General features: G+C 36.1%; 1 protein-coding gene across 4 annotated transcripts in view; it reads left to right on the top strand.

Annotated features, from left to right (window-relative positions):
- The window catches only part of Rnf180 (ring finger protein 180), a 166,503-nt gene extending 150,858 nt beyond the window's left edge, over window positions 1-15,645 (top strand). For all 4 annotated transcript variants that reach the window (XM_029557855.1, XM_017795285.2, XM_008856273.3 and 1 more), the window contains exon 8: window positions 14,605-15,645. In XM_029557855.1, the coding sequence (XP_029413715.1) occupies window positions 14,605-14,804 (200 nt within the window). In that variant the 3' untranslated portion in view covers window positions 14,805-15,645. The remainder of the gene's footprint in view (window positions 1-14,604) is intronic.
- Window positions 15,646-17,117: the final 1,472 nt, after the last annotated feature.

The raw sequence follows: 17,117 nt of genomic DNA, 5'->3' as shown, positions 1-17,117 counted from the left end.
TGCATTAAAAATGAATTTTTCTGTATGAAACTGTGTATTTTAATAATGAAATGGAGATCTTTTTTAAAGGTTAAAACCTCATTTAATTCTATGTCTTATAGGGTTTATACTGAGTACAATATTGTATAACTGTAATAATTCAACTGTAAACCTAAAAATGTACAGCCAATTTTGTGGTTTTTAAATAATTTTAAAAAAATAGACTTCAAATTAAAATTAATCAGAAGAGATAAAGAAGGTCACTTCATTCTAATCAAGGGAAAAATTGCCCTAAACAACATTACAATCATGAATATATATGCACCAAAATGCCAGTACACCCAATTTCATAAAAGGAGTACTATAAGACCTCAAGACACAGATTAACCCCAACTCAGTAATAGTGAGTGATTTCAGTACCCCACTGTCTCCAATAGACAGGCCAACTGGACAAAGAATAAATAGAAACAGAGAAATATCTGAATTTAATAATGTCATCAAATGAACCTAACAGGCATCTACCAAATATTTTACTGAAGCACCAAATAATGCACATTCTATTCAGCAGCCCATGAAAGTTTCTCTAAAATAGACCACAAAACAAACTGGGCACAAAACAAACCTCAACAAATATCAAAAAAAAGTGAAATAATCAGACCAAAGCACAATAAAGCTTAAAATCAACAGCAAAAGCAGCTCTTAGTAACTGCATGAACTCATGTAGATTAAATAACACACTCCTGAATGAGTCAAGAAAGAAATCAAGAAGAAATAAAAGTATTCGTGGAACTAAATGAAAATAATATATAACACAACACCACCTCAGGAACACAGTAAAAGCCATTCTAAGAGGGAAGTTTATAGCTCTAAGTGCCTACATTTAAAAAAATCAGAGCACAAATAAATGACTTTAACAGTACAACTCAATCTTAAATGCAAGAACAAACCAAGTCCAACCCCAACAAATGAGAGGAATTAAAAATCAGAGCAGAGATTAATGAAATAGAAACAAAACAGAATAAATGAATGTAAGAGCTGGTTCTGTGAAAAGATAAACAAGAAAAACAGACCCTTAGCCCAGTTAACCCAAGTAAAGAGAAAATCCAAATCAACAAAGTCAGTGATAAAAGGGAAAACATCACAACAGACACCTAAAAGATCTAGAACATTATAAGGGAAATAACTTAAAAACCTGTGTTCTCTTAAATTTGAAAAGCTAAAAGAAATGGATGAATTTTTACATCTATGTTCGCCAGAAAGTTTGTTCTATATTTTTCTTTTTGTGGAAGGTCTTTGTCTGGTTTTTGTATTAGGGTAGTACTGACTTCATATAATTTAGGAGATCCTTAATTTTCTATTTGAAAGAATAATTTTTTATTTATGTGCATGTGTGTCACCTCCATTTGTGTAAGTGCACCTGTGCCATGCAGTGCCTGCAGAGGTCAGAAGAGGGCATCTGATATCCTGGGACTGGAGTTACAGATCATTGTTAGCTGCTATGTGAAGGCTGAGAATCAAACCTGGGTCCTCTGCAAGAGCAGCCAATGCTCTTAACTACTGAGCCATCTCTCCAGCCCCATTTTACAAAATAATTTGAGTAATACTCGTAGAATTCAACACTGTATCCATCAAGTCTTGAGCTATTTTGAGCTGGAAGATTTTTAAATACTGTATCTAATTGGTTATTACAGATCTTTTTAAGTTTATTTATGTCAATTTGATTTACTTTTGCTAAGCTGTACTATCTAGAAATTTACACTTTTACATTTTCTAGCTTAGTGGAATATAGATTTTTATAGTACATCTTTACAGTTTTCTGGATTTCCTCTAGGTCTGTTGTAATGTTTCACTTTTCATCTCTGAGTTGTTCATTTCATTCCCCTTTCTCTTTCCTTTGATTAATTTGGTTAAATTTTGTCCATCTTGTTAGTGTTTTCTAATTTCCTTATTGATTTCTCCTGTGATCCAATTTTCATTTAGTAATATGTTGTTTAGTGTCCATGAATTTGTGTACTTTTTCCTATTTTTATTATCCTTGATCTCTAACTTTATTCCTTTGTGGTTATATAGAATATAAGATATTTAGGTTTTCATAAATTTGTGGAGACTTACTTCATGTCTTAATATGTAGTCAGTTTTGGAGAAAGTTCCCTGGGCTGCTGAGAATAAAATGTATCCTATGGTGTTTGAGTACAATGTTCTGTGGATGTCTGTAAAGTCCATTTGCTTTATGATATCACTTAAATCCGGTGTTTCTGTTTAGTTTTTGTTTGGTTACCTGTCTGTTGTTGACAGCATATCTCTTGTTGACAGCATGGGAATGAAGTCACACACTATCACTGTGCTGGAGTGAATGTGAGATTTCTCTCTCTCTCTCTCTCTCTCTCTCTCTCTCTCTCTCTGTGTGTGTGTGTGTGTGTGTGTGAATGAGTGTTTTGCCTTCATGTATGTAAATGCACCTATGTCATGCAATGCCCAAAGAGGTCAGAAGAGGGCATTGGATCTCCTGAAACTGGTGTTAGGGACAGTTGTTAACCACCATGTGGGTGCTGGGAGTTGAACCCAGGTCCTCTGCCAGAGCAACCAGTGATCTTAACCACTGAGCTATCTCTGCAGCCTTCAATAGGTGACTCCAGATTTTATGTTTCATTTATGAAATCAGGTGCCCTTGTGTATAGTACATATATGGACTGTAATCTCTTCTTCTTGGTGGATTTTTTCCTTTGATGAATATTAAGTGACCTTCCCTGATTCTTCTGACTAGTTTTAGTTTGAATTCTATTTTGTCAGATATTGAAATAGCTGTGCCTGCTTGTTTCTTAGTTTCATTTGCTTGGAATATCCTTTCCATCTTTTTACACTAAGGTGATGTCAATCTTTATTGGTGTTTCTTGGAAGAAGCAAATTGATAGATCCTGTTTTCTAATCCAGTTCATTAGTTTGTATCTTTTTACTGAGTTGAGACCATTAATATTGAGGGTTATTATTGACCAATGCTTATTAGTTTCTGTTGTGTTGGTGTTGTAGGACTGTTTTCTTAGACCTGTGTTGGTTGCCTGTTCATGTATAATTTATTTATTTGTGCCCTCTTTGGAATGCTTAATTTTTCCTTCTGAGCAAAGTATTCCATCAAGTATTCTCTGTAGAGCTGATTTTGTGGTCATAAATTCCTTAAACCTGTTTTTATTGTAGGAAGTTTTTCTTTCTCCTTCAATTAGAACTGACAGTTTTGTTGAGTATAGTAGTCTGGGCTAGAATCTGTGTTTTTTCATGACTTAATGCATTGGTCCATGCCTTTCTGACTTTCATAGTCTCCATTGGAAAGCCAGCTATTATTCTGATGGACCTGCCTTTATATGTGACTTTATCTTTTTCTCTCAAAACTTTCAATATCTTTTCTTTTTCTGTATGTTTAGTGTTTTGACTATTAAATGTTGTGGGAAGTTTCTTTTTTGTTCCTGACTACTTGCTTTACTGTATGCCTCATATCTTGATAGGATTCTCTTTCCCTGGGTTTGGAAAATTTTCTTCTAAGATTTTATATATTTTCTGTGCCTTTGACCTATGTTGTTTCTTCTATACTGATGATTCATAGGTTTGGTCTTTTTACTGTGCCCAGAGGTCTTGCATATTCCATTCTTTGGTTATTTTAAATTTGGAATTTTCTTTAATCATGTGATCCTTTTCCCCAAGCTTGTTGTCAAATTTTGATACCCTCTGTTACATTTCTTCCTCTTTGCTTCTTTCCTCTAAGCTTTTTGTTTGAGTCCCTGTGTTTTTTATTTCAAGCTTTATTTCATACTGGCTTTTCATCAGAGATTCACTTTATTGAATTCTGATTTCATGTTTTAATTATTTCATTCACTGAGTTTTTACAGTCTTTATTCCATTTTTATTCATATCCTCTTTGAATTCCTTGAACATTCTTATAATTGCTATTTTGAAATCATTGTCTTGTGCATCTACTTGGCTGTCATTCTCTGGAACTATTACAATAGGGTTGTTCATTTTTGTAGTAGCCATGTTATCTTGGTTATTCATGTTTGTTTTATTTTTTGATGGCATCTGAACTTGTATGGTGGTGTTTCTTCGTATGGATAAATGATCTCCTCCTTGTTAAATGTTTCTTTGTATCTTATTTGTTGTTTACCCAACTTCTCAGGGTTATGACCCAGCTGAGAAGTGCTTGGTGTTCAGTTTTGGGGCCACTTTATGTTGCTTTGTACATGAGGTGAATGAAGTGGTCTCAGTTCAGCTAGATAATGGTGCAACTTTTGAGTTGAGAGTCTAGAATTGACCCACAAAGTCCTGTATCAGCAGGTGGGATGGGGTCTGCTAGGTGAACAGGTTGGCTGATAGGTTAAGGCAGGAGCTCATAGGTCTGAGGTGCACAGTGCTCAGGTGGTAGGGTCCGGGGGGGTCTCAAAGACAAAGCTCAGGACCACAAGTTCTAGGTGAGGAGAGATCCCAGAGACCCAGGCTCAGATGAGAGCTGAGATGGCATAGAGTGACTCACCCTACCAAGACTGGAAGAACATGCAGATCCAGGATGGGATAGGATCCCCACAGCCCAAGAAAGTGTCAGATCTAAGATGGCCTGGTAGGGCTTTAGGGAGTCTTGGGGATGGAACTTAGGACTGTAATTCTGGTACAGGGAAGGATCCTGGAGACCCAGGCTGAGTGGAGACAGTGGAGAGTGACTCACCCTGCTAAGACTGGAGTGGTGTGCAGATCCAAGATGGGATAGTTTCCCAGTGACCTGAGGAAATCTGAGAACTAAGATGATGGATTCTTGGGTATACACCAAAAGATCAAACAACAAATGATAAAAGAAGTAAATTAGACATCATCAAAATTAAAATTCTGTGTAAAGCACATTTATCATGAAAGTAATAAGGCAACATGGGAGAAAATATTTGCATACTTGATAAATAATTAATATCCATAATATATAAAGAACTCCTACAACTCAATAACAAGAAGTCAAAGAAACCTGTTTTTAAAAATGGTCGAGGACTTGAATAGATATTTCTCCAGTTAAAGATATACAAATGACCAGGAACTATCTTTAAAGATGCTCAACATCTCTTATCATTAAGGATGCAGATTTCAAAGTCACAGGATGATTTGGGCATGCTAGGATGACAACAGCAATAATAGTAGAAAATGACAAATCTTGGCAAGGAGGAATTGAAACCTTTGTACCTTGCTGGTGAAAATTTAAAATGATACAGCCCACTGTGAAAAGAGTTTGGAGGGTCCTCAAAAATCTGAACATAGAACCACTACATGAATCTGCAGTTCTACTCCTGGATATACAACCAAAGAATGAAAACAGGAACTGAAATAGGTACTTTGTATACCAGTGTTCACTGCAGTATTGTTTACAATAGTCAAATGATAGAAACAGCCCAAGTTTCTACCTGCAATTGAATGAATAAAAAATATGTACAATGTACAAAAACATGGATAAAAAGGAATAAAATCCATGAAAAGGAGTTCAGTCCAGTACATACTGCAATATGGGAAAACTCTGAAAACATACTAAGTGAAATAAGCCAGACAGGAAAGCCAAATATTCTATGATCTCAAATTTATAAGGTACCTGAAATAGGCATGTCCTGAGAGACAGAAGGTCGATTACAGATTATCAGGCTCTGGGGAAAGGAGAAAACAGGAAACTACTGTTTATTGTGTTTCCATTAGAAGGTGATGGGAAGAAATTGGACTAAACGTTGGTAATGGTTGCACAGCCTTGTGAGTCTAATGCCAATGAGTGAGTTGTACAGCTTAAACTGGTTAAAATAACAGCTTGGTTTTTTAAATTTTAGGATAGGACTTTTTACTTGGTTATAGAACCAAAACATTTTTTCAATTTGTAATTCAGCCTGATAATATTCAAATTTTAATAGCTGTTCTAGAGTGATAAACTGTTACACATTTTAACTTCTTCAGTATGAAAGGTTGTTTTCTGCAGGGTTAATGTATTTGACTCTGGGGACCTAAAGACTTCAAAGATGAAGATGACATTTAAAAATCTGTTTACAACCTAAAAATTTACAGCCAAATTTGAAAGAGATGCATCCTACCTCAGGAAAACGTTATTGAATATGTCAATTGTGTTGTAATGATATGCTTCTTCTAAGTATGTTGTTATTAAATAAATCACTTTTAAAAATTAAAAAAAATCTGTTTACATTAACTTTTCAAGTATGTTAACACACCAAGTCTATACCTATTAGTGACTATGAATATCTCATTCCACCTCTGCTAAGGCCTACTTATATCAGTCAACTTTTGACACAGAAAATTCTTACATAATATGAAGAATAAAGAGCAGTGAAACAGTGCAGTAACCTTTGCCTGTCCCATCACTTGTGAATAAGAGTGTGTGTCTCCTTTTAATACTAGTTTCAGGGGTCTGAGGTATAAAGAATATTTTCAAGAGAACTACAAAATGCCTTATTAATGTATTCATAATAACATTCAATCCCTGCTAGAAAACATTTGGAAAACTTGATTTTGGAGATGCTCCAGAAAAAATGCTAATTACTTACCCCTGTTCTCTAAAGTCTGTCCATTCAAAGAGCAAATACATTGTACAAGTACACTGAGAACAGACTGCAAGCTGCTGAAATTGCAAAAATTAGCAAAATAACTGCTGGCAATCTACCTCTGAGAGAAGCTTCAAAATAACAGAGCTCACTCTTTGGTCTTTGATGGTAAAGATTAAATTGAATGACTTTGTAGGAGAAAGGTCACAGCCTTGTTATCTACATATGAGAGGTATCATTCAGAGGTAAAATTCTTTTTACAAAATAGAATTTTAGGATAACTAGAAGCAGCTTTGGGTTCTGGAATTTTAGTAGTTTTTATACTCATTTTACACCCAGTAGTAACTTGGAGATTTTTTAAACAGGTCTTTCTTGCTCCTTTGTTTTGCTGCAATTAATTTCTTCAAGGAAATTTTTTTTATTTTTATTTTATATGTAGGGGAGTGCTTTGCCTACATGTATCTAAGTGTACCTATGTTGTGCAATGTCTGCAGTGACCAGAAGAGGGGGTAGGATCCTCTGGAACTAGAGTTATGAACAGTTGTTAGCCACTTTGGGTTCTGGGAATCAAACCCATGTCCCTGCAAAAAAGCAGCCAGTACTCTTAACCACTGAGTCATCTCTCCAGCCCAATCTTCAAGGAATTTTTTTTGCATGTAAGAAAACTAGTCAGATTCAATTTCCACTTTTATTCACCTTGTTCTTGAATAGTTTAATGAGTTAGTCTTAGTACTTTCCCTCAAACTTCAGAGTAACATCAGACTACTCTTCCTGGAGATGTTAGGTATTCTGCATCACATACATCAAGCTAAATTTTCGAACCCAAAATGACAGAGCAGTCTCTGTCTGGCACATTGGTGTCTGTTGTGGAAGATGAGTGATCCATGCAGTATCTTAAACTAATAAATGTATCCACTCTGTAAAAATGATGTCCATTGCCATCATCTTACAAGTCAAGTGTCATAGCCATGACCAGCTGCCAGTGGCAGGGAAGTACAAATAAACCATGTACTCAGAGCTAGACTAGAGTATTTGTGGAGGTCGCAAAGTCTAGCACACCTATGAGGATTTCAGTTCAATTGATTTGAATTATATATCTAGATGTAAATACTGAATAAATGGTACCAAAATTGGCTCAGAATCTACAAAACATGAATAAACCTCACTGTTAACAGAAATCAACACTGGTATTAAAATTTTGCCTCTGCACCTGGGAAGACTACATGCAGAATGATTTTATGGGGTAGATTTAGTAAACTTTGAAGGATTTTGATTTCATGCACATTGTTTCTGAAGCTAAAAGACACTACAAGATTACCGTTGTCAAGAACTGCTAAGGGTCGGAGATTCAATCCCATTTGCAAATTAACAAGTTACTCAGCCAGTTTCATGGATACCTGTGGAGGAAACAAGACCTGACTGGGTGACAATCACACAGTAGTAGCCAAAGTGGCAGCCTTTGTGGTGGACACCTGAGTTTATTTCCCATGGGGTATCTCAGATAAGAGCAGACGATATCTATATCACTGAGCTTATGGAACTCCATCTTTTATAACAGGCACTAAAGTGTACTGTGTTCCAAAACTATGTGCCAACATGTCACCTGCTCCAAATGGGGATAGCTTATCATTCACAACTATTTGCTATACATAAATCATTGAAGAGATAGTCCAGAACGAATACAGTATCTCTTCTTTCAAGATATGTTGAGACACAGAAGTCCATGGAGGATTTTCACCTAATAGGAAACATGTTTTGTGGAAGCAATAAAGGTGTGATAAACAAACCAGAGAAAAACATAAAGTGGTATTATGGGCTCCTCTCCCCGCTTAGCATGCATGAAATGCTGTATGAAATAATAACAATGTGAGCCTATGAACAAAAGTCAGTATGTTCATAGGGAATTTATACAACATTTAAAGAAATGATAAAAACATTGTAGAAAATATCACTTTAGTAGATTTTTAATTATTCAACATTAAGAACTAGAAATGGGTGTGGTGGCACACGTCTGTAGTCCCAGCACTTGGGAGGCAAAGGCAGGCAGATCTCTGTGTGTTCAAGGCCAACCTGGTCTACATAGTGAGTTCCAGGAAAGCTGGGGCTACAGGAAGACCCTGTCTCAAAAAGACAAAAAAAAAAAAACAAAAAAGAACTACAGATTATGTTTAATGAAATAAGCCAGATACAAAAAGAAAATATCATGCTTTTTTTTCATATGCCTATCCTACATTTTTATTTTTATATATGGGGGAATGTGGGCCATGAAACAAGAAAGGGGAACATGGAAGAGGAAAAAAGTAATCTTGGGGCAGGGGAAATAGCTTAGTGGATAAATCACTTGCACAAGTGTGTGAACCAGTGTTTGGATACCCAGCAATCACATAAAAGCTGTGGCAGCCCCACTAGTAACATCAGTGCCTGGGAGTGGAGCCAGGGGATCCCTGCCACAAACTGGAAAGCTAGAATGGCCAAGTAGCTGAGCTCTACATGTAACAAGAGGCCCTGTTTCAGGAAATAAAGGGAGAGCAATCAAGGAATACACCCAACATCAACCACCTCTGCCCTCCACACTAATGGGCAGACATATGCATATTCAAATGCACTCAAGTGCTCACATGCCTGTGAACATGCATATACACACACATACAAAAATACATGAGAAATACAGTAAAATTAAAGAGGTCCTAAGTGGGAGAAGAAGCGGGGGGAAAAAAATAGGTAATAGAATACATGTGACATGAAGGCTATTGGGTGAAGGAAGGGGACCAGTGAAAGAGGGGCAGTGAGGTGGAGTGCAGAGTTGAGTAGGAGGATTGATACCAAAGTATGTATGACAGTGCCATAATGAAACCCATTACTTTGTATAATAATTTAAAAATATGAAAAAATTCAACGTTAGAAAAATAGAGTTGAATTCATCTTATTAACATACTAAAGAAAGACTGTGAACATCTCGATAGAGAAGTTATTTTGAGTTGACAGAGCATATAGAATATTGTTACAAAAAAGAATCCAAGTTTTTTTTTTTTTAGATTCCTCTAAGAGTACAGTTTCACTTAACAGTATGCTTTCAGCCCTTTCTCATTGGAATATGTGGCTAATTAACAACCCTCTGCCCCTCCCCAGAAAAGCATGAGGTATGTGCCTTCATTGTGTTTTTACTTTAAAACAGCATGATTGAAGAGCCACGTGGTGGCTCACATGGTGGCATGGTGACACACGTCTTCTTTTCTTTTTTAATTAAGATTTTGAAATTTCTTACAACAGTTCTTAATCAAATTTAGACCTCCTCCCCATCCATACCTCCTCCATCCCCCCACAGCCTGCTCTACATAGCAAGTTCTAGGCCAACAGAGTCTATAGAGCAACCCTGTCTCAAGCCTGCACATGCACACACACACACACACACACACACAAACCAGCATGATTGAAATATACTCAGATACTTTTTTTTATGTGTATGTGTGTATTGCCTGCATATAGGTAAGTGCACCTGTGTCGTGCAGTGCACACAGAGGTCAGAAGAGGCTGTCGGATCCTCTGGGACTGGAGTTTATGGACAGTGCTGGGATTTGAACCCGGGTCTTCTGAAAAAACAACCAATGTTAACTGCTAAGCCATCTCTCCAGCCCCCAGATACTATTTTAAACCATGTCTCAATACCAAATAATTATCATCAGTATATCATAAACAGTAGTTTGTATTGTCTATAAAAAATGAATTACTAACTCCGAATCCTTTCATTCTATTGACTCCAGTCCAGGTCTCTTTCTAGAATGACAGGGTTGTGGATATTAAAACACTGATACTGACTGTTATAATGGATGTAGGTATATTGTCTCCTAGACCATGCACTTTAAATGGGGGCTCACTAAAAGTGGCTTCTGGGGAAAAGAAAAAATTCTTAGCTATTAGTGGCCTTCAAAAGGTGAACTTTTATCAGTTGAAATCCTTGGTCTTACTATTTGATTCATCTTACTATGGAGAATCCAAGTTTAATTTACTTAAGTTTAAGTTTAATTTACTGACTAAAATAATTTCAAGTTATCTCCTATGAGGATGATAATTTTTTTTAAGAAAATGACTGTGTTCTGGACTGAGTCTCTTTATGACAGGCACCATGTCAAAAATCTTTAAATCATCACTAAAATGTAGTCCATATTCTCTCTGTAACATAATAAATTCTGAAGTTTCAACATATGATGTTCTGACCGTCTAAGTTTAGCAACTGATTTAGAAAAATCAACTCATTTGAAGGAAAACATTTGCACAGCCATTTTTAGCAAAGAATGGTGAGCTTACCGATTTACTAAAAAGAGAGAGATACATGAAAGGCAAACACTGACAGGAAGTAGCAGATTTGTCCTCATGTTAACAAAACCAATGATAATTATTATGATAAGATAATAGGACTCTTTCATGAACTTTCTCCTCAGGCCAGGAATATGCTATACATCATTTAATCCTCATACTTGACAAGTAGTTTGGTATTTGTGTTATAATTTTCTACTGGGAGCTTCAATTAAACATTATGCCTGGTATTCTGACAATTCTCTAATGTCATGAGTGGCAAACTCCTACCAAATAATAATATCTGCAAAGTGATTTTTTTTAGTCCAAGGTGGCTCTAGAATCTACTATCATCCCATGCAGTTCACATTGTTAGAAATGCCAAAGCTTGATGTAAATGCCTTTTCACCCCAACCTCATTTTAAAAAACATTAAAAGAAGATGGCATTAAACAACCAGTGATCATTATCTAATTTACCCATAAAAGCTTGTTACATCCATCCTGGTGTCAAGCATAGTATCTTCCTCATGGTCATTATTTTCCCTCCTTCCACCAGTGTCTTAGTTTGTTTCTTCACTGCTGTGACAAAACACTCTGATCACTACCAACTTGTGGAGGAAAGGGTTTATTTGTCTTACATCTCCCAGGTCGCACGCAGTTCATCAGGGAGCCCAAGGTAGGAACTCAGGGCAGGAACTTGGAGGCAGGAGCTGGAGCACAGGCCATGGAGGAACGCTGCTTACAGGCTTGCTCCCTTGGCTCCTGCTCATCCTGCTTTCTTATGCAACACAGGCCCACCTGCCCAGGGGTGGCACCACCCACAGTGGGCTGGGCCCTCCCACATCACTCATCAAGAAGATGCCCCACAGACATGGCCACAGGCCAGTCCAATAGAGGCAATTCCCCGATTGAGGCTCCCTCAACCCAGGTGTGTCAAGTTGACACTAAAGCTATCCAGCACAACCAGTACAGAAAATCTGCACTCACGAGGACACTGTTAGTGAAATCATTCTTCCAACACAAAAGTACCTTGAGGCTGTCCAAAAAGACCAGCATGTGTAGTCCCGCTGCTCACAAAGCATCATCTTTTATCCCTTATCTACTCTAGCTATGGTTTTCTGCCACTTCTACCATCATACCATATATATTATTAATACCATTAGTTCTTTGATCCAATCAACTAAGACTTGAATTAATTAATCTGAATTTTCTTGAGCCTATACATAATCCTTTTGAATGAGGAAGAAAACACATCTTTTAATACCAATAATAATTTCTAATAGCAGTGTTACCTTATTGCTAGCCTATATTTGTGAAGAAGCTTTTAAAAGGCATGTAAACTACCTTGAGAATATTTCTGATGATTCATTTGCATAATATTTAAATGTAAGAAAAACTTTTCCTACTTCCTCTTTTTCCTGTACAAGTTATGACTGCCACTTTGAAAATGGGAAAATTGCTGAGATTGAAATTGTCTTGTGTGATGTTTTCCCATGTGAATGGCCACATGGAGTGCAAAGCTTTCCAGCCCCATCCGAATGAAGGAAAATAACATTTATATTTATGCTTTTCTGGATAAAAGAATAAGTTTTAATAATTAATGAAGCCTGGCACTGATATTTTCATGTGGTATGTGATGTTAGCTAAGGAAAAAGTAAAACGTCAATAACACAAAAGGGTTGACTTCATTAGTTTTCCTTTTCTACAAGTTTCAATATATTGAGTGTACAAATGCCCAGTTGAATGGATTATATTATATACTTGTAGCTAGACTTCTAGCACAAAGGAACTTAAGCAGAGTCCTATAAAGAAATCAGGGCTGAAGAGATGACTCAGTAGTTAAAAGCACATACTGCTCTTCCAGAGGACTGGGGTTCAGTTCCAACAACCATATTTGGTAGCTCACCACCACCTGTAACTCTAGCTCCTGGTAGATCTGATTGCTCTGGCTTCCATGGGCACTGCACTCATGTGTATACACACACACAAAAAAAAAATTCAAAATCAAAAAATTAATCAAATTATGACAGGAAGCAGATGACAGTAATTATCAGGAACCTACTTGAAATGTAGCTCTACAATTTACTCTAAAGCATCACTCCATCTTTTTGTTTGTTTTGTTTTGTTTTTTGTTTTTCTGAGACAGAGTAGACCAGGCTGGCCTTGATCTCACAGAGATCAGCCTGCCTCTGCCTCCTGGAAGAGGAGGATTAAAGTGCTGGAATTAAAGGTATGTACCACCACGCCTGGCCAATTGCTTCACCTTTATCTCATCCTTTCAAGTTTTAAGTCTACATAATATAAATAAATATATAATTAAACACACATAAACAGCAAGATAGACTTGTTCCTGATTAAAGAGGTTAGACTTTAAACTGCCTTGTGAAAGCCAGGTGAACTCACCCTTGCTGTCTGGATAAGCAGCCAGAAACAGAGCGGCTCACTTCGCATCACTCAGCTGCTACAGATGTAGAAGCAGAATTTACTTCAAGCTAGAGCCTCATGACCTTTATCACCAGAGTTACTAGAAAGTACCAGAAGATTTTTTTATATTCAAATGTTGTATTTTCCTGCCTTCACTCTCTTACACTAGTGAACAAAAATATTTAAAGTATGCAGTCGTTAAGTAAAAATGCTAAGATTAATAATGATGTTATGGGTTTGTTTTTAAATACCTTAGATATTACATAATGGCCAACCAACAAAAGCAGGTTTCTATTCTCCAAGTTATCCTCATGCTGTACATACATAGCTAATAAATATGCCCATTATTTCATAAGGTGCAGTATTTCTCAGAAATGTAGCAAGGGGTTGTACTTGTAAAGTTTACTTTGTCTCTACCAAACAGTTCTGTAATTTGGTCCATGCTTTGACAAATATGAAAATTAAAGCTAATCTTCTTTGGACGAGTACCATGATGTCTGTACAACTTATTCAGTGCTAAAATGAGAAATATTTTCTCATAGAGCTTTGCTCAAATATTTGAACTGAGGGGCTGAGATGGCTCAGCAGTTAAGAGCACTGGCTGTTCTTGCAGGGGACCCAGGTTTGGTTCCCAGCACCCACATGGCAGCTAATAACCATCCATAACTCTAGTTCCAGGAGATTTGACACCCTCTTCTGACCTCCACAGGCATTGCACAACACAGGTACATTTACATACATGCAGGCAATACACTCATATACATAAAATAAATAATAAAATATTTTTAAAAAATAATTAAACTGAATGAAATTTATAAGGTATAAGATATAAACTTAAAGACTGCCAGGCATGGTGGTATACATCTTTAATCCCAGCTCTCCAGAGGCAGAGGCAGGTGGATCTCAATTAAATCAAGATCAGTCTGGTCTACATAGAAAGTTCCAAGCCAACTGGGGCTACAGGAAGACCTTGTTTCAAAAAACAAAAATAAAAACTAAAAAACAATATAAAGTCTATGAAGTCTCATACAGTAGTTATAGCAACAGCTATGATGGTTTAAATTTAGAAAATGCTGCAAATGAAAATAATTCATCTTCACAAGTCAGGATTAGATGATGCCGATGAAAAATCTCAGACCCAAAGATTAGTAACTTGGCCCAAGTAGCAGAGCTAGGTCAGTCTACTGCCCCCGCTCTTAAAACCCTGAACATTGAAAAAGCAAATGTCAGAGAAACAAGATACTAGTGAAAACAAGGTTGCTTTGTTCATGATACTGTGTTGATAACGCAACTTTTACAAACATGTTTCTGAACTCATTGAGCTCTAAAGTCATTTGTTCATACATCTTCCAGGATTCCACAGACATTCAGCTCCAGTTACAAGAAGACAGTTCCCACATGGTGCTCACAGGATGGACTACCTGCACTTTGAGGATGACAGCCGTGGATGGTGGTTTGATATGGATATGGTGATCATCTATATTTATTCAGTGAACTGGGTCATCGGATTCATTGTTTTCTGCTTTCTTTGCTATTTTTTCTTTCCGTTTTAGGAATTGTCATACTCTACTACAATTGAACAATCGTAAATATAAATAACAATTGTGTAAACATTATTTTAAAGTATGCTTTGAAGTTTTTATGATGTTGCATTATATAAACTGTTGGTGTTTATAGAAAGTCTGAGAATAATGGATGTATTTATTAATGTGTTTCATGTAACAGTCTGTTTTTTCAGTAGCCAGTCTATCTAGCACTTAGCACCAGTGCAGTAGCTGATCTATCCAGCACTTAGCAACAGTGCACTATTGACTTCATATTCTCAGTTTAGGTCTTGGGGCACTAATTTTACAATGTCACTTTTATACTTCTTTGAATTGTAAAGACTGAGGTTTTTCTTCCATCTAAAAATATAAAATGAAATGATAATCTGAATAGGTAGTATCCTTATTAATAAGATGTTTGGTAAAACACTACTTATTCTTGGGTAAATGATGTGCATTAAAGATAAACCATACTCTCTGGGAACTAATCAAACAGGGTATATTGCATTTTGATTTCCAGTTATATCTACTATGTCTCTTCCTAGTACCAAAAAATCTAACAATCCATTTTGTACAGACTTGATCGCTTTGATGCAACATTTTTAACTAATATAACCAGCAGAATATTACATGCAGTGAGACTAACCACTCAATAGATTCCTTAGCGAGCCATATTAACACGTTCCAATTTCAGGATGAATCTCTTGAAGAAACAATAACAAGAAATCTGACTTTTAGTAATCTAAAATATCAATGCATGTCCAAAATGTAATTAATCTAGTGACTCACTTAACTAGAAGACTGTCAAATATATTGTCCATGTGCAATAAAGAGTGGCTTTTACATTTTTTATTGTTGTTGATTTAATGTCTGGAATAATTACAGTCAAGTTTTTTTCATATTAAAAGAAGGAAATAACTGAATCATCCAAATATGGGCAGGAATATATCCCAATTTCAAACTATGGGCAGGAATATATCCCAATTTCAAGAGTGAGGAAACTAAGCAAAGCGAGACATAAGTGTATATATTTATGTGGGTGGTTTGCTGAAACCTAGAACAAATTTTGACAATAAGCCACTCTATCCCTTCTTGTCATGCTCTGATAACTAATTCACTGGGCATAAAATATGTGACTCTTGACTCTACAAATACTATTGCCATTCAATACATTGAGATGCATTGGATATTAACAATTTGGTCTGTAAAAAGAAATTTGGCATAATTACTAGCTGTATTTGAATACAAACACTTGACTGATGATATGTGACTTTCAAAGAAATCTGAAATAATAGTACATATTTTTATTCTAATACTACTCTTACTATCATTTTTGCAATTATATCTGTGAAAATATAATAAACATATCAGACATCATCAAATCCAGAAAGCATAAAACAAATACAGTTTAGAAAGTGATAAATTTGTGTTTATAAATGAATACTTACAATCACTAACTTATTGCTCTGACCGATCATAATGTGAATGTAGGGGAAAAGTCAGCACTCCCACAATATATTTCCAGATTCAACAATTAAAACACAATAGAGAAACAAAATATTAAGAACTTTGAAATAAACTGTAGCCGTTTTCCAGGCAACTTCTGATCTATAGTCCCTAGAAAATATATCTTTATTCATTTCTAAATTACTTTAAAAGTTTAGTTAAATGTAAATTAAGATAAATAACCTTAGTAATGTAGATAAATATTTCACAGAAAATTTTGAGTGATTCATTAGTCTTGTGCATATATAGAGCTATACCTTTAACCTACATACAAACATTCATTGTTAATACAACACCTTTAAAAAAGAAAGCATAATGCTAAAGAGCATTGTATATGGGGTGATCTATAACTCCATCTAAAATTTATATCATATGACCTATTAAAATTAAAAGTAAATTTGGAAAGCTATTTTAAATATCATCTCACTTCAAAATATGTTTATATTTTATACAACTATAACAAAAAGCTGTTAAAAATTAAGAAGATAGCATTTCATATCGCTACCAGGTTCTGAGAACCCAGAAAAAACCTGAGATGTTAAGACACTAAGCCAGCTAGGGACTACCTCAAGAGGACAGAAGGTAACACACCCTGTGTCCTCGGTTGTCTATTAAAAGCATGGTATGTGTCTATTTCTTTCCCAACTCAAACATGTTAGCCTTTACAGGAGCCTGAGTACTAGGGGTATTTTTAAATTTGTGTGTGCATGCAGAGAGGGGTGTGTGTGTGTGTGTGTGTGTGTGTGTGTGTGTGTGTGTGCACGCCAATGCATGTGAGTGCCTGGGGAAGTGGGAGAGGACATCAGATCCCCTGGA

Source organism: Nannospalax galili, unplaced genomic scaffold, assembly GCF_000622305.1.
Source record: "Nannospalax galili isolate Female #2095 unplaced genomic scaffold, S.galili_v1.0 scaffold751, whole genome shotgun sequence".
NCBI classification, from domain to species: Eukaryota; Metazoa; Chordata; class Mammalia; order Rodentia; family Spalacidae; genus Nannospalax; species Nannospalax galili.
Note: the sequence above shows the minus strand (reverse complement) of the source record. Positions and strands in the feature narration are given on the sequence as shown.